General features: G+C 39.8%; 1 protein-coding gene across 3 annotated transcripts; it reads right to left on the bottom strand.

Annotated features, from left to right (window-relative positions):
• Nucleotides 1-9,337: 9,337 nt before the first annotated feature.
• On the bottom strand, nucleotides 9,338-26,328 carry LOC138157755 (GTPase IMAP family member 1-like). Of its 3 annotated transcripts, none has more exons than XM_069083531.1 (4): nucleotides 26,196-26,328; nucleotides 23,471-23,529; nucleotides 14,053-14,101; nucleotides 9,338-13,113 (listed from the first exon to the last, which is right to left on the bottom strand). In XM_069083531.1, exons 2-4 carry the CDS (start codon nucleotides 23,501-23,503, stop codon nucleotides 12,185-12,187), a joined length of 1,011 nt encoding a protein of 336 aa, XP_068939632.1. In that variant the 5' UTR covers nucleotides 23,504-23,529; nucleotides 26,196-26,328; the 3' UTR covers nucleotides 9,338-12,184. The 3 variants fall into 3 exon arrangements, with proteins under 3 accessions (XP_068939632.1, XP_068939636.1, XP_068939647.1); XM_069083535.1 differs by lacking the exon at nucleotides 26,196-26,328 and adding an exon at nucleotides 14,532-14,629 and having other exon boundaries at nucleotides 23,471-23,531; XM_069083546.1 differs by lacking the exons at nucleotides 9,338-13,113; nucleotides 14,053-14,101 and adding an exon at nucleotides 15,854-19,351.
• Nucleotides 26,329-27,166: the final 838 nt, after the last annotated feature.

Raw genomic sequence — 27,166 nt, 5'->3', positions numbered from 1 at the left:
AATACTGTCCACTGGTGAAGGACAGTGCTGTTGTTGCAGGGGTCTGGGAACCTTTCTGTTGGTTCAGAAGCCCTGAAGAAGGATTTTCTTGTTGTATGTTTACAGAAATCCTGGGAGAGGGCTTTGCTAATTTGTTCAGGGGTTCTAGGACTGTTCTACAGACAGAGGATGAATTGATGAAGGGACTGGCAATGTATCTTGTGGCCTTGCTGAGCCTTGTCTCCCCAGGAACTAAGATTGCTGAGAACTTGCCTCTGTCAAGATGAAGAAAAGACCTCCATTTGGGTATTAAGTGCTGTGCTTAAACTTGATGTAACTCTGGGGCAGATTCAATTGTGATCCAGGGGTGGGGAACTTTTGACCTTATGTTTGGAAACTAATCTCCATTTGAGAAGAGGGACTTTGTGGTGGACTTAATTAAGGTATAGCCTAGGGGTGGAGAAGTATTTAGAACAGAGACTTTGTAATTGATTGAATGATTGGAAGGTCCTGGGGTGGTAGTCCTTGGAGATTATTTAATCACATTTAGTAAATGCTGTATTTGGAATGATGTCATGTTTTGATCTTCTCTGTTCTTGGTTGGTCACTGAATAAAATGGAGAGCACCTATGCTGGTATTCTGAACCTTGGGAAGTTGCCTTTCCTTGGCATTACATTACAACACCTTGGCAAAGATTAATTTGACAGGTCACCAGAGAACACACAGAGCAGAACCTTAAAGGGAAGAAATCTAGAACAGGTAAGGATTGATGGAAGGACTGTTATAATAAATAAATAAAGCAGAGGAGACTGTTTCAGATAGTAAACCCAGATAGGACATGGGGATGGGGAGCAGGGAGGACAAAGAGACTGGATAGCCCAATAGCAGCAAGATGACACAGGAAAAGAGCTTAAATAGGAAAGTTTGCCTAGAGGTGGAGAAATCAAACAAAATTCAGGTTGTCCTTGATGGGAAAACAACTACAGCTCTGGTTCATTTAAGCCTAACTCAGCATGGTGCATGGCATATGGTAAGAGCTTAATAACTGCTTTTTGATGTTTTGACTAGCAGAACCATCTGGGTGAGCCCTATCCTTTCATTTAAAAAAATCTGCCAAGCAGTAAACAGCTGCCTACCTCCATGCTACATCCTGTGGGGACACAGAGAGCCCAGGTAACAGAGGATGGGGAAAAAAAGAGGGTCATCAAGAAGATACAGGAGGCAGCTATTAACAACTAATGGTATTTTCAGTGGTATCAAATTCAAAGAAAAACAAATCTCTGCAAGGCCACATATTGACTTAGAAATCCACAAATCAACATTAACTATGTTGTAGTGTATTTTTATTTATCTTACTAAATATTTCCCAATACATTTTAATCTGATTCAACCATATTTGAAAGCATTTGACAACTCTTTTTTCCAGTGTTACTGAGAATCACAGACACCCAAAACTAAAGGGTCTGAGGAAAGCTACCCAAATTACATTTAAAAAAAAAGGTGGAATGACAAATTCAGAAGTAGACATTAGACCTAAAGAGTTTGAAAATAATTGTGTGGTCAAGGCATGAATATTCAATTTGTTAACAATGAAATTAATAATAAGACTAGAAATAATTCTTTACAAAATTGCCACACAAATGATCGTAGCCACAGTCACCTGAAAGCAACACAGTAAAAAGCAGATGACTTCTCTTCCCTTGTGAAAATAGTCCCATGATATTTAGTTTACTTGGGATAGCAAATTCTTCTTGGAAGAATTCTCTTTGTTTCTTTCACAAGATAAAAGTTAACAATAATTTCATTTTTAAAAAACAGAGAATGTCTCCACCCCAGCCTCTTGATGTCATTCTCCAGATGTGAGGGGAAAACAGCATTTTCAATTGCTCTCAAGCCCTGACTCTTGATAGGGTCTTACCTCATAATTATCTTTATAAAAATCTGCTGATAACAGTTCTAACAAAAAAGAAGTCTGTCTTTACCTTCTTTCTGTTTTCCCTATAGTCTACATCATGGATCTTCATATAGCAAAGTTAAATTTACACACACATAAGTCTACACTCCTGATGGAGAAGTACCTAATAGAAAGACAGGCTTAACAGTAACTGTGAGCGTCTTTCCTTCTTAAAGAGAAAGTAACATTTTTGTTACTCTAGGAAAGGCTTTTGAAACAGAGATGAGATCACACACACATACATATACATATGTGCATATGTGTAGATAGATACATAAATATTCTATATATAGTAAAAGTCTATTAAGAATCAGGGTTTGCTTGTGAGAAATTAAGGATGTTTTTTTCCTGTCATATCTGGAGAGTGACATGAAAAGGAAAGAGGTAGAAATATACTCTCTCTCTCTCAATGAAATTATTGTAAGTTTTCTACTGTGAAGAAATAAAGAGAATATATATACAAATATGCATAATCCTGAATTTAACAAACACCAAAAAAATGAATATTTCTATACAAAGTAGAATACAAAAAGAAATAGTAAGTGAAACCACACATGCATATCTCTTGTGTTATTGGTTTCTTTGGTTTTTTTAAGCAATATAACAAATTCAACCTGATACTTTCAAAACTGTCCAACTTGTCTGTGCTGACTTTGAAATTCCTTTTGGGCAGAGCCAAGATGGCAGAGTAAGGACAGGGACTTGCCTGAGCTCTCTTCCAAAACCCTCCCAATACCTTTAAAAATGACTCTAAACAAATTCTAAAGCAGCAGAACCCACAAAAAGACAGAGATAAACAAACTTCCAGCTCAAAGTAACTTGGAAGATTGGCAGGAAAGGACTGTTGCACCAGGGTAAGAGAGAAGCACAGTCCAGTAAAGACTGGGCCCTAGCAAACCCAGAGCAGGCCTTGTAGTGACTGAATCAGTGGCAGCAGTGCTGGTTTCCAGACCTTTCAGCCAACAAATGTGAAAGACAACTTAGAAGGTCTATTGCTCCTGAGTGAAAGTGGAGCATGGTCTAGTGCCAGGACCCAGCAAACGAGGAGCAGGCCTTAGTGCTCAATATTCTAACTCACTATTGATTGGAGAAATGCAAATTAAAACAATTTTGAGGTACTCCCTTATACCTATCAGATTGGCTAGTAGGACAGAAAAGGTAAATGTCAAATATTAAAGGGGTTGTGGGAAAAATGAAACATTAATGCACTCTTGGTGTATTTGTGAACTGATTCAACCATTCTGTAGAGTAATTTGGAACTTTTCCCAAAGGGTTATAAAACCCTTTGACCTAGAAATCCCACTACTAGCTCTGTATCCCAAAAGAGACACACACAAAAAGGAAAAGGACCTATATGTACAAAAATATTTATAGCAGTTCCTTTCTGGGAGCAAAGAATTAGAAATTGAGGGGATACCCATCAATTGGGGAATGACTGAACAAATTGTGGAATGTGATTATGATGGAATACTATGTACTATAAGAAGTGGTGAGCAGGATGCTCTCCGAAAAACCTGGAAAGATTTACATGGGCTAATGCAAAGTGAAATGTACTGTGTACAAAGTAACAGCAATGTTGTAAGATGATCAGTTGTGAATGATTTAACTATTCTCAACAATACGATCTAAGACAACTCTGAAAGGCTTATGATGAAAAATGCTATCAATCCCCAGAGAAAGAACTGGTTATGTCTGAATACAGACTGAAGCACACTTTTTTTGAACTTTCTTTATTTTTCTTCATTTTTTGTCCATGTTTTCTTTCACAACATGACTATTATAGATAAGTTTTGCAGAATTATGCATATATAACCTGTATCAAATTGCTTGTCTTCTTAATTGGGGTGGGGAGTAAGGGAGAGAATTTGGAACTCAAAGTTTTAAAAATTAATGTAAAAATTGTTTTTACATAAAACTGGGGAAAAATAAAATACTAAAAAACAACAAAAAAAGAAATTCCTTTTGAATTCCTCTGTGATCTTTTAACATTATTTCAATGGCCTGCTTTTTCTTTTTGCATCACCATTGGTATTCCCTTCCCTTTTAATCCTTTCCCCCAACTAAAAATGGAAGGAGGGAACCCTGTGACAAATAGATATAGTCAAGAAAAACAAAATTTGCATGACCATATCCAAAAATGCATTTCTTCTCCCTTGCTGTGAGAATATTTTCTCTCTGTTGGAAGATGAGATGCTTCATTATAAGTCCTCTGGAGACATTGTTAATCACTGTTTTGAACCGAGTCCTTAAATCTATCAAAGATAGTTTTCCTTTATGTGATCATTTTCTAAACCATCCTGCTGCCTTCACTCTCCATAAGTTCTTCCCAGGATTTTGTGAAACTGTCCCTTCATCATGTCCTTCTCACGGAACATCAATATTCCATTACGTTCATATGACACAATTTCTTCAGCCATTTCTTGGTTAATTCCTTAGTAACAATATTGTGTCTTTCTTCTATGCCAGTGGTGTCAAACTCAAGCAGAAATGGAGTTCACTAAACCCTACATAAAAATTCCTGTGGACCACATCTTGACTTAAAAAATAAAACATATATTAACATTATCTATGTTTTGTTGTATTTTTTATTTTGTTAAATATTTCCCATTTACATTTAAATCTGGTTCATGCCCCACCCCTGAAGTTCTGTCAGCTGCATGCCCCATGAGGTTGATACCTTTACTCTACACAACTATTAAAATGGATTTCCAAAAACACAGTTCTGGCCATGCTATCTCCTCTACTCAATAAACTACAGTGGCTCTCTTTTCTTTTCAGATCAAATATAAGCTTCTCTTTTTGATATTCAGATTTGATTTTCAGATATCCAGACCTTCACAATCTGACCTCTTCTTATCTTTCCAAACTTCTTACATATCACTTACTCTCCTTTGCAAACTCAGTGGTCCCATCACACTGGCCTATTTGTTATACCTCACAAGTATCTATCTCCCAACCTGGTACCTTCTCAATATGTTCCTCAGGCCTGTAATGCTGTTGATATATTTACCTTGGCCCCTTAGAATCCTTGGCTCATTGCAGGACTTGGTCCTGCTGGTCTCCCCCAGTGCTAGTGTTTTCCAAAGTAAAGTTACCTTCCATCTATTCTATACTTATCTTGTATATATTTTGTTGTTTATATATCCCTCATTAGTATGTAAGCTTCCTGAAGTTAGATTCTCTTTTTGCCTTTTTGTGTTTAGGACCCTTTCTAGATTACTTTCCTAATGTGCACTTGTGGATTGAGTACCCATAGGATAACTGCTACCACAGATTCTTGGATTAACGTTCTATGATTGCATTACCAAATCATACCTTGTGAGCCCCCACTAGTCTCTTTCCATTAACAATCATTCCGGTGTATACAAGTAGGGGAATGGAACAAGCATTTATTAAATGCCTACTATGTGCCAGGCACCATGCTAAGCCTTTTACAAATATTATCCCATTTGATCCTCACAACAATCTTGGAAGGTAGATGTTATTATTATCCCCATTTTACAGATAACAGAACTGAGACAGAGGTTAATTGACTTGTCCAGAGTGACAGAACTAGTAAATAAGTATCTTAAGCTGGATCTGAATTCAGGCCTTCTTGCCTCCAATTGTAGAGGATAAGATGGAACAAGAATGGGAGAGAAGGAAGGCAATGGTTAGGATTCATGAGTTTAAAGGATTAAGGTTTTGTCCTGGTTTTCAATACATCTATAAGTGTGTGTGTGTGTGTGTGTATGTGTGTGTCTTTTATAGAAGGACTAGAAATCCCCATTGAACTACAGTGAGACAGTTGATGACATCTCCTTGATAGGATATGGAATGATCTACTCAGTTTGAATTAAAAGATATAGCAAGTGATGGTAGGACACACTTCAGAGCCGTGGAATGAAACAGGGACTATTGAATAAGCATAATATATAGGAGAAGCTGCCAGTCAGGATCCCAATGACCACTTAAGGCAGTTTCTGCAGTCCTTGGACAGTTAGCCCAAATAGTAATGCTTCACTCCAGACCTAGCTTATAGGAGCCACTGTGAATCCCAAGAGGCTATGTAAACAAAATCAAGAAGGAACTAGGAATTCCTAACAAGAGCTGAATGACTCAAAGGTTTCAACCTGAGGTGAGATGTTTTTATGGACCTTAGAAATAAGATAAAAAACCAGAAACCAGATACAATTATGCTCTTTTACTGAGACCGTAGTATTCCTTGTCCTACCCACAGGAAAGAGTATAGGTGTTACTCTGGACTTGGGGATTTATCAGTGTTTCAAGATGAAATCATCACTTGTACCTCAAAATTTTTAAATGACTGTTAAAAAAAAGTAAGCATTATTTTTAAAGATATGTTTTACATGACTTCACATTATAATGGCTATCGTTGCTTAGCTTCTGAATGGGTGGGGAGGGGCAGGAAGGAGGGAGAGAATTTGGAATTCAGAATAAAAAAATTAATGTTAAGAAGTCATCCCTTGCTAGAATTTTACAGTAAGGGGAAAGGGACAAGTGATACATGTTTTCCTTATTTCTGGTGGGAAAGACAAAGAAACAATTTTATACACATTATATGGGTCTATAGCACAGAAAAAAATTAAGATTCATACAGGATTTAAGCCTATCAAAATAGGCCAATAATAGAATAATAGGTCTTGTTGACCCATTGACACAACTCTGTACATGAGTAACTAAGACATGGGATTGACAAAGGGGGAATGATTGGGTCAAGACTATTATCAATAGTCTTTGGACACTTTGAGTTGTGGGTCTAAAAGGGAACAGACTTCTGTCTGGAAGATCATCATCCAGAGAGACATGGGCACAGACAGAGAGCAGAGAGTGGGTTTACCAGTACTGTGTTGACAAATGTTTAGCAACTTAATGGGGGGAGAGGGGGAGGGAGGAGAGGTGTGGAAATGTAGGCAATGAACACGTTTAAGTTGAATCTGTATTTTAATATTTTCTCCATAATTTTTCTAAAATCTAGGCAATCAATAGAATAATAAATCAAGCCCTAAGTTGTAGCATTTTTTGACTTCTACAAAGATAAATGCTCATGCTAAAAATTTAACAACAAAGCCCTTGAGAGCCAGTTACAGCTGGCTCCAGTTTAGCCCCTCTTAACTCCATGAGGTAGGGAAAGACTTTATTCAAACAGTCTTCCTCCAGAAAATCATTTGACCACAGAGATGAAAACAGCTGTGTGGTGAAGACCCCTGGACCCAGCCTCTTGGAGATAAGAAAAACCCTACCTCAATTCCTAGACCAATCACAATGGGAAGAAGAACTGGTATGTATTTTTAAGAGGGATCCAGAAGCAAAGATTGGATTGACTCATGTTCCCTCAGTCAGATCTCTTAGAAATGGAAGGAGTTGGAGAAGCTGGTTCTGTGATCATCACCACACATCAACAGTCTCTCAAGGCCACACTGGGCTATACATTCCATAAGGCCTTGAGAACCAGGAAGTATTTTTTCAGTATGAACCTTCCCCAGCAGTAGAGCATTCCTTCCTAGGTCTCTGCTCTCAGATGGGAATGAAGATGCCTGTGGCCTGGGTATATGTTGGGAACAGGGCTGGAGAGGTAGGGAAGAAAGAGAGTAAATTCTATTGATGTGACTCTAGCATCTAGAGATGCAAAGTCTTCTGTCAAGTTAATGAAATGTTTGACTTACTAGTTGAGTAAAGGATGTAATAAAAAGGAGAATGCAAGGGACTGAGAATTGTTGCTAGACTTGATCATTTCATTGAACATTTAAAATATAAATATTATTTGTAAGACATTGTTTAGAAATTGTTCTAAAATTATAAAGACTGATGTGATAAGCAATTAGGAGAGCAAGGAATAGTTTACCTATAAGATCTATGAAGGAAAGAATTTATGATTAAACAAGAGATAAAGAACATTATGAAATGCAAAATGGATGGTTTTGATTACATTAAATTGAAAACTTTTTCGCACAAAGCCAATGCCAACAAAATTAGAAGGGAAACAGAAAGCTGGGAAGCAATTTTTGCAGCCAGTGTTTCTGATAAAGGCTTCATTTCTAAAATATGTAGAGAATTAAGTCTAATTTATAGGACTACAAGTTATTTCCCAATTGATAAATGGTCAAAGGATATGAACAGGCAGTTTTCAGAGGAAGAAATTAAAGCCATCTATAGTCAAGTGAAAAAATGCTCTAAATCACCATTGATTAGAGAAATGCAAATCAAAATGACTCTGAGGTACCATATTATACCTATTAGATTGGATAACATGAAAAAAACAGGAAAATGACAAATGCTAAAAATGTGGGAAAATTGGAACACCAATGCATTGTTGGTGGAGTTGTGAACTGATCCAACCATTCTGGAGAGAAATTTGGAACTATGCCCAATAGATTATAAAGTTGTGCATACCCTTTGACCCAGCAATAACACTTCTAGGCCTGTATCCCAAAGAGATCACAAAAATGGGAAAAGGATTCACATGTACAAAAATATTTATAGCAGCTCTTTTTCTGTTGGCCAAGAATTGGAAATTGAGGGGATGTCCATCAATTGGGGAATGGCTAAACAAGTTGTGGTATATGAATGTAATAGAATACTATTGTGTTATAAAAAATGAGCAGGTGGACTTCAGAAAAACCTGGAAAGACTTATATGAACTGATACTGAGTGAAATGAACAGAAACAGGAGAACATTGTACACAGTAACAACCACATTGTATGATGACTGACTGATAGACTTAGCTTTTCCCAGCAATACAACCCCAAAAGACTCATGTTAAAAAATGTTGTCCACATCCAGAGAAAAATCTTTTGAGTCTGAATGTAAATGGAAGCATACTATTTGTTCTCCTTTTATTATTTGGTTTTGTTTCTTCTTTCTCATGGTTCCTCCCATTAGTTCTAATTCTTCTTTACATCATGACTATTGTGAAAATGTTTAATATGAATGTGTAACTAGAGCCTATATTAGATTGCATGCCATCTTAGGGAGGGGAGAGGAGAGAATGGTGAAAATTTAAAACTCAAAATCTTATGGTGAATGTTGAAAACTAAAAATAAATTAGCTAATTATATAAAATATCATTTTTGTTCATTGTCGTGAAGAAACAAAGAGTACATATGCAAATGTTTTTGTCCATCCACAGATTGACAGATCTACTTAGTGTGTTGGATCTACCCAAGACTAAGAGAAGCTGACTTTGGGGCAGCCAGGTAGCACAGCGAGTAAGAGCACCAGCCCCAGAGTTGGGATGACCTGGGGGATTGAATCCAGGCTCAGACACTTAGCATCTACCCAGAAACACCTGGCCGTGTAACCTTGAGCAAGTTACTTAGCCCCAACTGCTTAAAAGAGAGAGAGAGAGAGAGAGAGAAGCTGATTGAATAAAATGAACACTTTTATTGAATTAAAACACTTTATTGAATTTTAAAAATAGTGATTTCAGGGGTCAAGTTTTTTTTTTTACTTAAAAATAAAGAAACAAAACTTTATTAAGTAAAATGATATGATCTTTAAAACATTTCATTGAGTTTCCCAAAAGCTATGAGACCATTTCTTTAGCTTATTTTTTTAATTCACTGTTTTTTCATTCAAAATATTCCTAAATCAAATGTATGACTTGTCATTCCCTAAGGAAAGCTATCTTCTGTGCTAAGCAGCATCTCACCATCTTAGTAATGGACTTGCTCATTTACATGTCTGAATTTTTTTTACGATCCTTGTGATACACATTTTATGCAGTATGTATATAGACATCCACACATAGATAAATATGTGTGTGTGTGTGTGTGTGTGTACAATTTACAAAAACATGCGATCAGCACTGAATTTGTTGTCTCTGGATGCCCCAATGCTAACAACAATAAAAGCTGATGCAAAGCATGGTAACACTTGCCAGCTCACAGCAACTGCCTAACCCACATCCCTCTTACTTTGTAGGTCTACACCTCCAAAAGTATATGTCATGACCCCACTACCACCACCACCATAAGTTTACCTTTATTAGTCGGTTAGATGATCTAATAAGTTCAAAGCAAAGGTATTTAATTAAATGGCTTGTAACAAAAGTAGCAACAAAACATAATATTGTCCATAAACCTGGGGTACACTCTCCAACAGACATATGCAGTCTCAGCAGGAAGATTGAATGCACATAGAGAACACATATAGAAGGAATACGTGTCAACAGCACTTGGAAAGAGATAGATTTGAATTTACATCTCTTAGGATAGAAGACTATTGATGGTTTTGTAGTGGTGGATGGGCCAGTGAGAGCCCAGTCCCTCAGCATGCTCAGCACGAGCTAATTTCCGAAACGATTTTGGAGAATATCCAAGTATTCTATTTCTGACTCATTAACGATCAGGTAAAGAGACTGATTTTTGATATGCCACTGAGGTAGGTAGGAGAGTACATACAAAGACTGCTGAAAGGGCAGCTCATCCTTTTTCCTTGTCTTGGTGGTGAACAAGTAGGATGAGCTGCAATGAGCCTCCTCTACATAGGAGAGAGATCTTACCCCATCTCTGATCCATGAAGCTGAGTGCGTGGCCCTACTATTCCCAAGAGAAGGCATAGCAATAGGAACAGTAGCTTCCTTCTGCCAGCTACCTAGCTCCTCACCTGGTCTTTTGGGGCTCATAATCTTTGCCACTTTGTCCTTTCTTGCTCTTGGGTGAAGGAGTTTCAGAGTAGGTGCAACCTTGTGAACTTTGAAATGCTGGGAGAGGGAGGCACCAAAGGTCTGGGAGCTGGAGTTCATGTCATATTCTGTAGACAGCTGAAACTGATGGGGATCAGAGTCTTGAGTGACAAGTGCTTGATTGACATAGCAGTTGATCTAATGCAGCAAAGGAAGTGACCATGATTCATCCATTGGCTTCCACATTTATAAGTGAACTTAGTGGTGAAAATATTTGGTAGAAACTATTTTGAGGTTAAGCCCACTCTCCCCAAGAACAGAGCTATTATAGGGAAGAATATGTTCCCCAGTTATTGGGAAGTTATTGTAACTTCTGCCCTTGCTATATCTTCTCAGTAAATATCTCTTCATAAAAGTTAACTGCTATTAATTTGTTAAATGATAGTGAAGCACTAATCACTAAAGGCCATCTATAATATAAGAAATATAATGACTGTAACTGACCATTGATAATGGGGAGTGGACACTGCAATGGACGCTTGAGCCAATAACATTAGAGAAAGACACTCCTTCAATCCCTCAGGGTTGAGATCTCTCCTCTGAGGAAGAGACACAGCTCCCCTCACCTCCACAGACACAACTCATTAGTGAAAGTGGGATTTGGGATAAGAATTGCCAGAGTTTACAAAGCTAGATGCAATAAATGACTTCCAGTGATTATAAAATGCATGGGATTTGTGTCCACAATCATCAGTTCCCTTTAATAATGATCAGACAAGAGATTACATATGTTCCTTTATAGAAATAATTAGATTCTGTTAAGTCCTACCAGTATTTGTTGCCTGCTTCCTACATGCTTAACCTGTTCTGGGGCCTGTGGGACAATAGAGGAGGAGAAGCAACTTGGGAAGTGGAAAGAACATTCTGCATCTGCAGTTGGAAGATCTGGCTCCGACATCTGCATCTCTGTTACTGGGAGCACATGGACTTCTCTGAGTCTTTTCCTCATCTAAAAAATAGGGATGATACACTCATGCTTCCTGCCTCACCAAGTTGTGAGGAGACCTTCAAGTGCTGTCCAAATGTGGGCAATTGTAGCTATGGGTGAAGGCGTCATTCCTAACCTAGCAGAGACTAATGTTGGATTTTGAACGTCAGATGCCTGTGGAACCAGGCAGCATGAAACAAAGCTTCATCAGCTAGGTCTATGTAAGAAAGGAAGTCAGGGAAGGGATTTCATAGAGTTAGAGCTAGGAACGACCTTAAAAACCATCTAATCCACCCACCTCCATTTGATCAATGAGGAAACTGAGACCAATAGAAATTAAATGGCTGTATCCAAATTCAGATAGACATGAGGGACAGAACTAGATTTTGAACCTGAGTCATCTGACTATGAATCCATTGCTATTTTAAAAGCACTAAGCTTCCTTTACCATGAGAGCTGGCATTGGCTGGAAAGATTTCCTGAAGGAGATGAGACATGAGTTAGACTTTTCAAGCTATGCATTAGACAGGCTTAATTAAGCAGGGTGATAGGTAACCATGAGGTGATGAAATTCAGAAGACATTGTTTTTCACCAATTGCCCCTGGTGACTAATAAAGATGGTAAACAGTAGCAGCTATTCATGACTGGTAGTGCCCAACCAGCCACTAAAAAGACTGCTGGTGCCCAACCAGTCATAAAAACTGCTGGGGATCACTAGCCACAAGAAGAAGATGCCAAAGGTGACAGCGCTGACTCTCCATAGTTTTGGGTGAGATTTTCTCAATTCATACAAAGCTCTGAGCCTCAGGAAAGCTATTGCCCATGGGGACCTCAGGTACTTCTTATTCTTTCCCTCAAACTCAACCAGCTTCTCCCCAAATTTTCTGAACTTCTCCTCTGGGCTGGCCCATTGGAGCTCTTCCACTAGGCTGTATATCTCATTAGTATAGTGTTTGCCCCTGTTGTTCTGTACCAGGCTCTCCACTATCTCTATCAGCTGCTTCACTTGCTCTTCCTGCTCCCTCCCTGTGGCCCGATTGTTGAAGGCACAGACCCGGCCCCCACACTGTGCAACCAGCTCTTTCAGGGCTTTGTTATTAGTGAACTTGATGTACTCCTGCAGGGACTCCCCACCAAGATCTTCCTTGCGGGTGAAAAGGATGACTGTGTGCTTCATGACATTATTCCCAAAGATCTCCTTCACCTTCTTCATGGCTTCCTGGTCCTCCTTAGTGTGACGACCTAGCTGGGTCACCAGGACCAGTGCGTGGGGCCCCGGGGAGGAGAGGGAGTAACATCGAAAGATTTCTTGAGAAATTAGACCTTCAGTAGACACTTCTAAGCTAAAGATATCAGGAGTGTCAATGATTTCAATTTCTTCTCTACCCCAGCTCCGGCTCCCCTTGCTGCACACCTTCGTCACTGGCACTGCCCCAAGCTTGGATACAAACACATTGTCCCCAAGAATACTGTTTCCTGTCGCACTTCTCCCACTTCCTGTTTTCCCCACCAGGATTAGCCTCAGCTTGGGCTCTCGAAGCGGCTGCCTCTCCTCTCCTGAATCTGCAGGGAGCAAACACTGTTATTAGGAACTCAAATCTACTTGTTCAGGATGATCTGGGTCCCCTCTGGGGCTTAGTTTTTCCATTTAACAAAGAAAAAGAAAAAAATTAACAAAAGAACATGCATTGTGAGACATAGCCCTCAGAATTGGCTCCTCTACCCCCTTCTCAGTCCCCTCAGTCAGAGACCCAGAATTGCCCTTGCCATTCAGGCTTGCCCCCTTCAGCAATGTTCCATGATCTGACCTGGGCTCTAGACCTAGCTCTTCCACTAACACCCTGTACAACCTCCAATATTGAATCCCTTCTCCTCTCTGAGCTTTGGTGAATTTACCTGTCCTGAATGATCTCTGGGGTCCCTCCAGCTCTTACATCCTTTGAGTCTGTAGATATGTACCTTGATCGTTAGATTCATTGTGAATTTGCATTAAATATTACTTTACTATTAATAAAAAGAGATAATACTTGACAGAGGCAGCTGAGTGACACAATGAGCTCTTTGTGGAGCCAGGAAGACCTGAGTTTGAATCCTTCCTCAAGGAATGACTATGTCTATGACCTGGGCAATTCCCTTAAAGACTCTCAGCATCAGGTTCCTTATTTGCAAAAAAGGAGGATACCAATAACACCTACATTACAAGATTGGCATACGGATCAAATAAGGTAATGTGGATAAGTGTTGGCAAACCCCGAAGGCTAAACCTTGCTACTTACTGCTAAGACCAGTTTAGATGGTGGTCCTGCTACTAACCTTGAATATCTCTCAAACATCTGAGCTGACAGGGAACCGTGCTCCTCCTCTACAAAGCAGTAAGTATTTCTGACAGCCTTTACATCTTGGGCCGGGAGGGGGGAGCATAGTACCCAGCCTACAAGTTTTCTGCCACCTAAAATTCTAGCAGACAGTGGGCATTTGGGTTCTTTCAAAGACAGTCCTTACCATAGGGATTTTCTTCATCTTTTGCCACTTTTCTTTCTCTCATGTTTACCTGAAACAGCCACAGAAACAAAAAGATTTAAATAAATAGTGGAAACTTTGGGTGAGTCATTACTCTTGGCATTATAGACAGATCTGGACAGACCTAGGGCAGGGTAAAAACAGTGAGTATGGTCAACAGTCAGCTTTGGATGTTTCATGGACTGAGGCCATTCTGCATAATAGGAAGTACACTGAAATGGGAGTTAGGAGACTTTGCCTCTAGTCCTATAGGACCTTGAAGAAGTCAATCTTTCTATCCATCTCTTTCCTCCTCTGTAATTTGTGCTAAATAATTTCTCAAAATCCCTCTTGCTCTGTGATCCTCTGTTCCATTAATAGGTGCCTAACTTTCAATGGCAATTGATTCATTCTGTTGGGTAATAATTATACTCTTTTAAAATGAAAACGCCCAGTACGGTTAACCCACTAATGTATAATACCTTATCAGATGAGAGATGGAGGTTCAAATCCTAGAGCAGGCACTTATTAGCTATGTGTTACAAGGCAAGTAGCTTAACCTCTCTCAGTGTCTCCTCACCTGTAAAACAGAGGAGTTTGTTAGAGGTAATAGGGAGCCACTAAAGATGTTTGAGTACAGGCATGACATGGTTGGATCTCTGTGTTAGGAATATCAATTAGACAGCTGTATGGAGGACTGAATGGAGACTTTGTTCATTATTAATGGAAAGAACTTGTAGGGCTAGGGAAGTTCCAGAGCCCCTGAAATCATGGATTCTGACAGAACACCTCTCTCTTTATGTGTAAAGCTGGCCCTGCTAGACTCATAGCCAAATGGGAATCACTCTTGATGAGTCTGTTTTTGCCTTTTAACAAACATAAAACCGAGACCCCAAGATCTCTAAAATGTTAAATGTTACTAAAGTCCACCTAGTTCCATCAACACAAAAACTCTGGGACATCCCAGCTTTTCTCTCTCTCTTTGACCCAACCCTATGTCCTTTGTGAATGGAGGATCTGGTTCCTTCAGGGAATTGGTCAGAATTGGCCGTTGACTGACAGAATAAGCCTCAGAGGGGAGTTTACTAACCACAGAGTCCCTTCCTATTGCTCTAGGCCAGCAGTCAGGTAGATCCAAAGGGGACAAAGATCTGGCTTCTGCTCACCTCTCCTACCACAGCTGCTGAGCTCCTGACCCAAGGCTGGGTGTCCCTCCCACTGCTCCCTTGCCCACCAAAGCTCAGCTACTTTCCTTCTAGTCCAAGCTGGCCAGGGGCTGTGCCTTTGAGTTGGAGTATGGTCAGGAAAATTCCAAATGTTAGAGCTGGAAGGGATCTTAGAGTTATCTAGTGCAACCCCTGCTTTTACAGAAGAAGGAGCTGAAGCTCAGGGTGGGAGAGATTTCTTTGCCCCAACTCTCCCAGGTGGAGCACAGCAGGTACCAAAATCCAAGTCCCCTTTGGTGAAAGACTGAGGGAGGGCTTCCATGCACAGACAGGGAGCAGGGAAGCACAGAGAATGGAACCTGTCCAGAAAAGGAACTCAGAAAGTAGGCCAAAGATTTAAAGGGCATTGAGAGCTTTTATTTTTAATTTGTGGAATAAAACAAGCATTTCCATAACATAGCAATAATAAAGATGAGTGTACAGGAAACTGCAAATCTACCATGCACAACTTTCTATTCCTTTAAAATGTACAACAAAATTACCATGTGAGCTTCTTTCCTTTTCTTCTTTTCTCTCCCCCCACCCTAGAGATGACTACCATTAGGCAAAAATGTGTATATTATATATATATATATATATATATATATATATATATATATATGCAAAATTATTTTCTACATACTTCTGTTTATCAGTTCTTTTTCCACATGCAGATGGCATCTTTCTTTATATGTTCTTTATAGTTAATTTGGGCATTTATAACACACAAAATGACTTATTCACTCAAATTTGTTCTTAAAACAATCTTGCTGTTACTATAAGCAATGTTCTCTTGGTTCTGGTCATTTCACTCCATTATTTCATGCAAGGCTTTCCATGTGTTTTCTAAAATCATTAAGCTCATCATTTCTTATAGCACTGTAGTATTCCATCACAATCATATAGCACAATTTATTCAGCCATTTCCCAATTGAGGAGCATTCCTGAAATTTCCAGCTCTTTGCCACCAAAAAGAGAGCTAGTATAAACATTTTAGACCATATAGGATTTTTTTTCCTTTTTCCCTAATCATCTTTGGAAATAGACCAAGTAGGAATATTGCCGGGTTAAAGAGTATATGTAGTTTAATAATTCTTTGCATATAATTCCAGATTGTTCTCTAAAATTGTTGAATCATTTCACAATTCCACCAACAATGAATTAGTGCATTGGGGGCAAAAAGGGAGTGGGAGGAGAAGAAGGAGGATATGCAAGATAACAGTAGCATCAAGGAAGATAAAAGGTACACAAAGGGAGACTGGGAGCCCCAAAGCAGACTTAGGTGACTTGGTGATGCCTAAGTTTCTTCCATGGTCCCCAGAGGGAAGAATTCTTTCTCTTTCCCTCTCCCTCTCCCTCTCTCTTTCTCTGTCTCTCTCTCTGTCTCTGTCTCTCTCTCTGTCTCTCTCTCTGTCTCTCTCTCTGTGTCTCTGTCTCTCTCTCCTGCTCCTCCCCACTACACTGCCCCATTAGGCCATACTTCTGACCTTCCTGACACTCAGGTGCAAAACAGGACTGCATAAATGAAAGTGAGATGTACTATCTGGGCCATTCAGAGGCTTGAGGAGAAGGTGCAGAGGAGAAATCTGAAGTTCAGAAAGGATGTGTGCTAGAAAGAACAAAGTTTGAATGCAGATTGAAGCAAACTACCTGCTCTATGTCTTTTTCTTGTTTGGTTTTGTTTCCTCTTTGCCATCGTTCATTCCATCTGATACAATCCTTCTTTATAACCCAACTGATGTCTAATGTGAAAGTATTTGCAGATCCTATACCTGATTGTATGCTGCCATGGGGGGAAGGGGAAGGAGGGGGAGAAAAATTTGAAACTCAAGGAATTGTAGAACTGAATCTTGTAAACAAATTAATAAAGACCAAAAAAATTAAAAGAAAAAAAAAAGGATGTGTGCCTTCTTGGAGACCTGTCTGCTTGATCTCATAAAGCTTCCATAGTTTAGAAAAGGTTGGCTCTCAACTCTAGCCTCTGAGTTTCATTCAGCAGACACTCCACCCAAATCAATGGGGTAGTCTTTGGTTTCTATATCTAGATCAATCAAAAAAAAATATGTTTCCTGATGAGGGTGAGAGAGAGAGCAGGTTCTGATTTCTCTTCTCATGTTCTCAGCACCTGAGGCTTCTCAGTGACATAAGTGACCAAAAGCCTGTGCCTTTTAAGACATCTCATGAGAAGGGCTAGGAGGAATGGTTAAAATCTACAAAAACTGTCAAGTCAGAGAAAATCCCATAGGTTCTTTTCTCTACATGGTACAACAACTTCCTGAGTTCAAATACAGCTTCTGACACTTACCACCTGTGTGATCCCAGACTAGTCAGGTAACATGGTTTGCCTTAGTTTTCTCATGTTTAAAATGAATTGGAAAAGGAAATGCCAAATCAGTCCAGGATAGTTGCCAAGAAACCTCAAATGGTCTCATGAAGAGATGGAGACAATCAAAAATGACTAAACAACAAGCAACAACAGATACTGCTGGCACTGGAGATACAAGTAAAATGAAGGAAATAATCCGTACTTTCCAGGAGCTTCCATTCTGCATTGGGCAAAGCAGTAGACAAGATGAAAGTGAAAAGTGAGACTGGGTATTTAGGAGAAATGAAAAAAATATTTTAAATGTACAAAAGGGACATAGAATTAATCATAGACAAGAAAGATTTCTATAGACTCTGGGACTAATAATCAGGCCCTGGAGAGTCAGGAATAAAAAAGCTTTGAAAAAATTTTTTGATGAAATAAGCATAAAAACCAGGAAATAAATGAGAATATCATCCACTAATTTCTGGTCTTCCTCAGACCTCAGACTTCTCTGCCATGCCCAGAGAGCCTCTGACTCTACTAACTTAAACATTTACATGTAGTTGTAATTTATTACGCATCTACTTACATGGAGGATTTGAGGAGGCTTACACTTGGGACCCAGGTCTCTAGACACATGATTAGTAAAGTAAAAGAAGAGGGCAGTTGCATTCTGGGAGCTATAATGTGGCACATCACTGGATGGAGCTCCATCCCTCCACATCTAGTGCATCATGGCTTGAAAAAAACCTTATCTTTGAGTGATACAAGGAAGTAAGGACCTATTCTGTATAGATAAAGTTTACATAAAATCAGGGAGAGCTATGCACAAAAGAAAATAGATTCATTTTATTTACAGCTTCTATTTGAACTTTGGGAAGAAATCTGAAATACTAGTAAAAATACTTTTAATTAGATTTGCTATTTCTGTCACTACGCTTGTCTCTTGCTCTGCCTTTGCTCTTACATTTTTCAAATTTGCATCATGTTTTTCCTGTAGCTCTCTTATTTTAGACTCTTTTATCCTTTTGTCATCATCCGTGGGGTTTTGCTTCTTATTATACTCTTCTTCCGCATCACGGATGTCATTTTTTAAATGCTGAGCATACGCTGCCTTCAAGTTTTCTATTGTTTTGTTCAGTTTTTCCTCAGTTTTCTTGTATATGTCATCTGAAAAATATGCCCCCTTATTATCCTGCCTCATTTTCTCTATTATATCCATCAGCTCTTCCACTTGGGCTTTTTTTTCAGTGCCCTGGGCTTTGTTATTGAATGCACAGTATCGCCCTTGACACTCTTTAGTGAGGGATTTGAGGTTCGTACAAGAACCTTCCAAAAACTCATCCAGTGTCCGACCATCCAGATCATCTTTCCGAGTAAACAAGACCACCATGTACTTTCTGACATCAGGCCCAAAGAGGCCCTTGATCCAGCCGACCGATTGTTGCTCTTCATCTGTGTAGCGCCCTAGCTGCAGAACCAGAACGATGGCATGTGGCCCAGGAGAGGAAAGGATAACACAGCGACTGATCTCCTCGCAAGTGGTCCACAGGCTTTCCTTTGTGTCAAACAGCCCAGGTGTGTCCACGACCACAAGGTTTTCCTTGCACCCCCGTTCCTTGACTCTCCTTTCACATTTCCTGGTCACTGAGCCAGATGCAATTTCAGATTTAAAGATTTTTTCCCCAAGAATGGTATTCCCTGTTGCACTTTTTCCATTTCCAGTTTTCCCAACCAGGACAATCCTCAGGGCATTATCAGGCTGATAGCTCTTACTGTCATCAGGGTCCTGTGGGGATAAATTGGCCTGATTGAAAACCCCATCATATGAGTAATAAGGAAGGCTTAGGGAGGGCCACTACAGGAGGGAAGCTGGTAGAAATGACTGGGCTTTACTTGCCTACTTAGCCTATAAACCTCAGAACCTTAAAACTGTGTAGACCTCTAGGGCTGACTTTTGACTAAATATAAACAGAAATGGGCTGAGTTATAAAGAAACGTTCCACATGGTCTGGAAATTAAAAAACAAATTAAAGATTAGAATCACTAAGCCCAGGAGATAAAGTACTAGAACTGAAGTCAGGAAAAGCTGATAAAAGCATTGTCTGGGATTCAGGAAGACTTGAGACTAAAGCCAGCCTCAGATACTTACTAGCTGGGTTACCCTGAGTGAGTCACTTAACCTCTATCTATCTTAGTCTCCTCATCTGAAAAATGGAGATAAAAACAACATCCACCTCCCTGGGCTCTTGTGAGAAGAAAATGAGGTAAAATCTCTAAAATACTTTGTAAAACCTAAAGCATTCCATGAGTGTGAACTACTAACTTGATGAGTTACAGATTAGTGGGAAAGATACCAAGTTATAACTAGTTGTCTGTTTTGTTCCAGTACTTACTATGTGGTTATTGTCATTTAATTATAATGTTTGAGGCACCGCCTCCAACTGTGGGCTGTTTTCCCAAAGTACAGGCAAAGTACATAATTTAGGGGAAATCAGTTTCTTCCAGAGATGGGCTTAAAAACTTCCACATATGAGGGGAGGGAACCAAAGTCACATTTGTCCCCTCTGGGTCTATAGGCTGTCTTCCATGTCTGAAATGTACTCTGCTCTCACCACCAAGTTTTAGAAACCCTTATCTTGCAACTAGGTGGTGCAGTGAATAAATTACTGGCCCTGGAGTCAGGAGGACCTGAGTTCACATCCTACTTTAGACACTTAACACTTACTAGCCTTGTGACCTTGGGCAAGTCAATTAACCCCAATTGCTCTGCCTTCCCCCCTCCAAAGAGCAAAATTTAAAAAAAGATACCCTTATCTCCTTCAATGCAGAACTGAAATGCCACCTATTTCATGAGGCCTTCTGGACTTTCCATTTATGATGGATCCCCCCCCAAAAAATTGTCTGGTATTTATTTGGTATTTGCTTCTTAGGTTCATGGAATCTAGAGCTAAAAAGGACCTTTGCAGTCTGAGCCCCTCATTTTACATATGAGGAAACTGAGGCACAGATAGGTTGTGACTAAACCAGGGTCACACAGAAAGTTTCTGAAGCAGAATTTGAATCCAGGTCTTCCTGATCTTAGGTCCAGAGCCCCACCGACCATGTGAAGCTACCTCTGGCTAAAGCACATTTTTCTCTCCTTTCAGAAGGCAAGCTTCCTGAGGCCTTCATTTTTGTCCTTCTTTTCCCAGTGCCTAACAGAGTGCTCTGCACACAGGCAGCACTTAAGAAGGCTTGGTCCTAATCCATGTATGTTGATCTTTTCTCCCCCATCAGACCTCCTTGTCTGCTAACTCCACAGTGTCTAACACAGCAGTGGTCATAGATTATGTCTTCACTAAATATGGGTTTTTCCAGTGATTATCTCTATCTACTATTCACCAACCACATCTAGTCCTTTTGATGTTCCTGAAGGAGAAGTTGATTTGGGTGAAACCATTGCTTTCTGGCTTCATGGTCCTCTGCTCCTCACTTCTCTAACTAGGAGAGATAACTGCCAAGGACATAAGGTCAGCAACATTTATCTTCAGTGCTTTCTGATGTCTCTTTAATGGGCTCCATTCATCTCCCTAAAATGGACATCCAGCGTTGTCATGTTGACCTTGCTGCCCAGGTCTTCCCCTACTATGGTTTTAGATCTTTCCTTCTCTTATCCCCCTATCAAAACTTTACTGCTTTATGGTCTATTCCTTAGTGTCCAGGTAGGTGACTGACATGCTAATCTGGGAGAAACTAATTAATTCTAAGTTACAAATGGCAGAAAAAGAGCTTGCTGTGTTACCCTTTCCTGGGCCATAAGTCTTTTAAAAGTCACTGCCTAGAGGATTGTCTTGTAGTGAGGTCTCAGTTGAGACTACATAATGTAAATTTGTAGTGGACACAGCACAGTTTCTGGTTTCCTCCAGCTTCTTTCAGCAGTGCAAGATATGAAGCAAAGGCAGAAGACTGTGGGTGTAATACAAAACTGAGGCTTGGCAGGGCAAGATGGATGATAGGACAGGGGGACAAGAAACCCTAAAAAAGAGATCAGTGTTGAAATAAACTGTTTCACCAAAGGATCTCTATAGGGAAAGGAGGAGAGGGCACATTGCAGGGGTGATGGCTTGGGAGATAACAGGAGGGCATGAGGATTGAGGGTCACAGGGAAGATAAAGAACAGGCCTGGATTTGCAAGGCAGAGAGAGAAGGTGGGATGACAACTGATTGTGTGGAGATGAGGAAATATTATAATTCATCAACAAGGACTGGAACACTAATGAATGATAACAAGATCCATGGTTCTTTCATGGCACTTTGTACTCCTCTGGAATTTGTCACATAGAGCCTCCTTCCATAGTCATGGTGCCCCTGCTTCTGCTCCCTGGGACTTGGGTTTCTCATCCATCTACTGAAGGGGTTGGACAAAATGACTCCTGATGGCCCTTCTAGTTTTAACAGTTTACAAATCAATGACTTAGCTGTACTGCCAGATAGCACTGCCTTTTTACATAAGCAGACTGAAGAGCTGCATTAATAATGCAATTTCCTTTTTTGGAGGGAGAAAGAAAGGAGTTCACAAGATATCTCCCACTTCCACTCATTTCTCTAGCTTAAAGTACTAACAAACTTAAAATGCAAAAGATATTTTCAAAAAAAGAGAATCTCATTAAATCATTATCAGTCATTAACATCTTAGATTTGATAAAGTGATCAGATGATATGCTCACTGAGAGGTGAGGATATGGCACACGGGGTGGGTAAGTGTGCATAACAGAGAAGAGAGGAGGGCAAGGCCAAGGGGGAAGATCTACCTGTTTTGTGGGGTTCCTTAGTGGGGAGCCCTAGCTCATCCAGGAAAAGCCACAAAGGACAAAAGGGGGTTCTTAAAAGGGAAAAGCACAAAATAGAATCTGGAAAATCATTAGAAACCCCTTTCTCTTACTTCATAATTCAACTGAGGATAGAGTTTGATAGGTTGCTAAATTTTATATATTCAGAGTTTTATCTTTGTAATTTATTAGAGGTCAGCATAGAACTGTTCTCAAAAATTTATTATTGGAACATTAGAATTTCCAACCTGTAATGTTAATGTAATCTAAAGATCTTCCATGCCCCTTTGTATTGGCAAGTAAGCAAGTACTTAGCACTTTGTTTCCTTGTTTAAGCTATTTAATTAACACAGAAGTATGTAACACCAGACTTAACAGGAAGTGGCAGAATAGGGAGGAGCTAAGGCATACTTAGGGAAAGGCCTCAGCTGGGAATGGAAGAATTTCTCTCAGTGAGCATCTGGAGGCTGCAACTTCTGCTGAGACCTTTCCTTTGGGAGTTTCTGCTAAGAACTTCCAAGAACCAGGCTGAGGGGCTACTGTGAGTGAGAGAAGAGAATCCCTCTTGAGGGAGCCTGTTCTGTTGTGAAGGCTTGGGAATGTAGGTGTTCACTGCATTAACCATGTGTATCAACTTCATGGCTACAGTAATGACTTTGGCTTTCTGGTTCTGGGAATTGCCTTTCTGGTTCTGAAACTCATTTTCTGGTATCTGAATAAAGGCTTTGGGTCCACCCTCCATGTGGAGAGTCTGCTACATTTTGTGATTCACAACTATACCACCATATTTATAACCACCGTGGGTGTTGTGAATATTGCATTATTGTCACATGACCCAATAAAGTAGAATTGATAAGCTTAATTCCATGGAAATAGGCCCTTGTTAGGATCTGGGGAGACCCAGAAATGAAACTGCTCCATTGTCTCTGTGGGACTAACCTCCATCTGTCTAAGGTATGTAGATGTCAAATGGAGAGAGGAAAAAAGCAAACTGACTTTGGACTAACTCTCTAGACCTAGGCACTCTATGCCTCTGTGGACTCTATCTATGGTTTTTATTCACCAGAGTACAAGGAACTGAGGAAAGTAATACTCACTGCACCATCAGGTTTACTTGCTGTGGCTCCCATCTTTGAACAGTGGTAAAGTAGCAGGCCTGGGAATGGGGGAGAGACAAAGGAGAATACACATCTGCATTTGTTTTGACATTTATAAAAATATGAATGCTGAATCAATATATTTTTATATAGCACATATTCTGTACCTATGTTCCCATAACTATGGTTAGCCCTGCAGAAGATTTATAAGTGAAATATGGGAGCTGTTCCCTGCCTACAAGAAGTTGGCAATCCATTTGGGGAGATAAGACATACAGCTAAACCATCCCTGAACTGTGTAGCATAGATTGTATATGTCAGGGATTTCAGGGGCAAGGATGGTCAATAAGGATCTCCTCCTCCATGAAGGCTTACCAGATCATCTTAACTGGGGAAGATCTCCCATCCTCTGAACTCATGAGTTTGTTGGTTGTACAATTCACAAAGACCTTGTTCTTTGGAGTGATTTGTGAGTCATATTCCCATTACAAGACTCTAATGCCTGGAGGACTTATACCTCAGTCTCCCATCCCCACACTCTTATATAGAGTCTAATACAGTGTCTTGCTCATCTAATGCACTCATTTAAACTTTGTAAATAGCAGGTGAATTGAGCTGGACCTTGAAAGCAAACCAGGATTGTCCTAGATTGGGGAAGGAAGACTGAGCATCCCATAATTCTCTGTTGTTACTTCACGGAGGGATGCCCAGGGTTCCTCATGAAGTAGCCAAAATAAATCTGTTTTTCATTAGGGCAACACCAAAATCTCATCAGGAAGATACAGGGATATGTGGGAGAATATTCTAACAACAGGGCCTTCTGAAAGAACTAAGATTCATCAAAATAGCTCATATTGTAATAATGTTTGAAGATTTTAAAAAATGCTTTCTTTTCAGCAACATTGTGAAGTCCATAGTACAACAGATGAAGAAACTATGGCTCTGAAAGTTGCCTGCGGCCATACAGTAAGTACCTAAGGAACGATTTGACCTTACTGTACGTATCCCATCTTTAGATTTGGCTCCCTTTCAAGTAAAGTCCTTTATCTACTGCATTTAATACATCTATATAGAGACATATATACATACATATAGACATGCATGCATGCATACATGCAAATTGGCTGTTTCTATAAGCCATGTGATCTCTGATCAAGCTGATGCTGATTGGCTATCTATAGATTCTGGACCCCTCCTCTTCTCTTTCCCTTTTCTGAGTGAGTCCAAGAGGAAGAGGTTTAGGACAAAAGTCTAAGTTTCCAAAATATCCTTTAGTTTTCTAGGAATGTGGGAGCAGCATTAGACACTGACAAGAATATAATAATTACATCAAAATAAACAAAAATAAAAACTACTAAAAAGCAAAATAACAAAACAAAACAAAAACCCTGACTGATATGTTATAATGAATATCACATTTGACCTGAAAAAGAGAAAGGAGAGGTCAGGATTCACAGGTGTAAAACAGGAGATATGGTGTTGAATATTTTTCTGTTTCAATTAGTTTTTGATGAACTTAGTCCCTCCTTCCTCTTTTTATTTCTTTTTTCAGAGTGTTTGTCTTAAGGGTTTACTCTCCAAAAGTGGAGAAGGGAAAGATTTGAGGTCAAGTATATCTAGGTGATGAAAACACAAAAGATATCCATAAAATGTGTCTGTCTGTCTGTGTGTTGGTGTGTGTGTGTTTCTTAAAAGAATCTCCTGCTTCCTTTGACCTAATTCCTTCTTCACCAAACACCTTCTTTCTGATCTGTAATTTGCTCTCCTGAGAATTGGTATTTGTTATCTTACAGGAACAACCTCCAATCTGAAATCAATTAATTGTCCTTCTAATTTAGCAATTCCTCTCTTTGGAGTTTATTTTGCCTGAACCAGTGCCCCAAGGCCTAATTATTCCTCACCTATAGAGATAAAATTCAGGTTTTTAACCTGGAAAGCTGAGGTTCCCCCAGGCCTCAGATCACTAATGACCCCACTAAGATTCAGACACTCTGAGGCTCAGTCTGAGCAACCAGGAAACCAGCCAGCCTCTCTCCCTTCCATGGCTTCTCATTGAATCACTAGAGTGGTTGGGGCAAAGTTGTCCCATAGAGCAAAGGGCAGTCTTGCTCTCCTGGCCTTCTCAGGCAGGCTCTATGGCTCCCCTGTACACTGAGTAAAGGTGCCATTTTGGTTTTGGGATAGAGCTCAGCAGGGCAGCCCCCATCTACTACTACTATAGATTTAGTGCTATAAGGGACGTTAGAGACTATCAAATCCAAACACCTTATTTTTCAGATGAGAAAACTGAGGCCCAGGGAAGCCAAGTGACATAAGGTCACACAGCCTGTAAATGCCTGGCAATAGGATCTGAATCCACATCTTGCTGGTCCAGAATTCTAACCCTATTTGTCATGTATATAGGATACAGGTGAGTATGTGCAGTCCCAGACAGTCATTCAGGGGAAGGGTAATAATAATGGGGAGAATAGTTTTTCTAAAAATCATTGTAACAAGGACCATTCCCTTCAGTAATGTACAAAGAAAGATAGCTATTAAATAGGAAGAAGTAGACTGACAAGTTAGCTAGCTAATCTTGGACATTAAACTGACCTATCTCCTCTCCCAATCCCAAATCCCCAAATCCCTGCTCCTTTTCTTCCTATGTTCCCTCCCCTAGCTCCTCTAAACCATCAAAACTCTTCCCAAATCCCATGCTATTTCCCAGCCCCTTCCCAAGGCTTACCTTCTCACAGAGAAGTAGAAAAGGTCTTCTCCACTTGGCTGGTAAAGCAATCTGAGCTGTTGCTTTCACTTTTGCTTATAAATCCAAAACTTGTCCTCCTATCAGAATGCTCAAGGAGTGGCCTTAACCAGTGAACTCTAGAGTCCTCCTGAGGCATAGGCTATAATGAAAACTTCTAATTTTTAATGAAAAGATCAGCAGGGTTCCTGGATGAGTGGGTGAGCTCCCTAAGATCTACCTAACCCCCAAATTCAAGCTGCCCCTGGGGCTTAAATTCCCATTGACAGAGATGCCTAGAGGACTTGTGACTAACTCAAGGTCACACAGGTGAGAAGTAACAGATCTGGAATCTGAATCAAGGTCTTCTAATCCACATCCAGGGTTCTTTCCATTACTCCTTTCAAGAGGGAGGAACGGTTCCAGAAAATTGTAAGGATTTATATTATTTGGTATAGCATCTCACCTTCTGGGGTAAAACTCAGGAGCAATGGGTGAAGGCAAACACAAGATCAGCATCTTTGTGAAGGAAACATCTCAGGAATTCACAGGCTTGATTACTCTCTAGTGTCTAGTGGGTATATATGGCAGCCTGTTAAAAAGCTGACACCTTGTACCCATAGTCCCCATACCGGAGTTACAGTTTGAGAATCGTGCCATCTAGTGGCTGTCTCAGCTATTACAATGAATTCATTATCTCATTTGTATATGTGATACTAGACCTAGTAAACCTGAGTGAGGCAACCCAATTCACCACTCTTCCCAGGTTCAGTAAGTCTGTTACTTGTTACAAACTTAAAATCCACATGTACATTTATACACATATATAAAAACATACACATTTATACATATATACCTTTTCATACATTTTTTTTTATTTTTATACATATATACCGTTTATACATACATATGCCTTTTTAAATAAACCAGTAGCAACTTATCAGGAAGTTAAGATGCTCTTTAAAGTCACTCTT

The sequence above is a fragment of the Petaurus breviceps genome, unplaced genomic scaffold, assembly GCF_028583685.1.
Source record: "Petaurus breviceps papuanus isolate PSGF00001 unplaced genomic scaffold, PetGlider_PUasm1.0 115, whole genome shotgun sequence".
NCBI lineage: Eukaryota > Metazoa > Chordata > Mammalia > Diprotodontia > Petauridae > Petaurus > Petaurus breviceps.
The sequence above is the reverse complement of the archived record's forward strand: the minus strand, read 5'-3'. Positions and strand labels throughout refer to the sequence as shown.

Bases quoted from the DNA above. Each gene is read 5' to 3' on its own strand.
- LOC138157755 (XM_069083531.1), bottom strand. From the start codon at position 23,503: ATGGGAGCCACAGCAAGTAAACCTGATGGTGCA. The intron at 14,102-23,470 runs GTGAGTATTACT...TGGCTGTTTCAG, and splicing joins CAAGTAAACCTGATGGTGCA to GTAAACATGAGAGAAAGAAA. The intron at 13,114-14,052 runs GTAAGGACTGTC...TGCTCCCTGCAG, and splicing joins AGATGAAGAAAATCCCTATG to ATTCAGGAGAGGAGAGGCAG.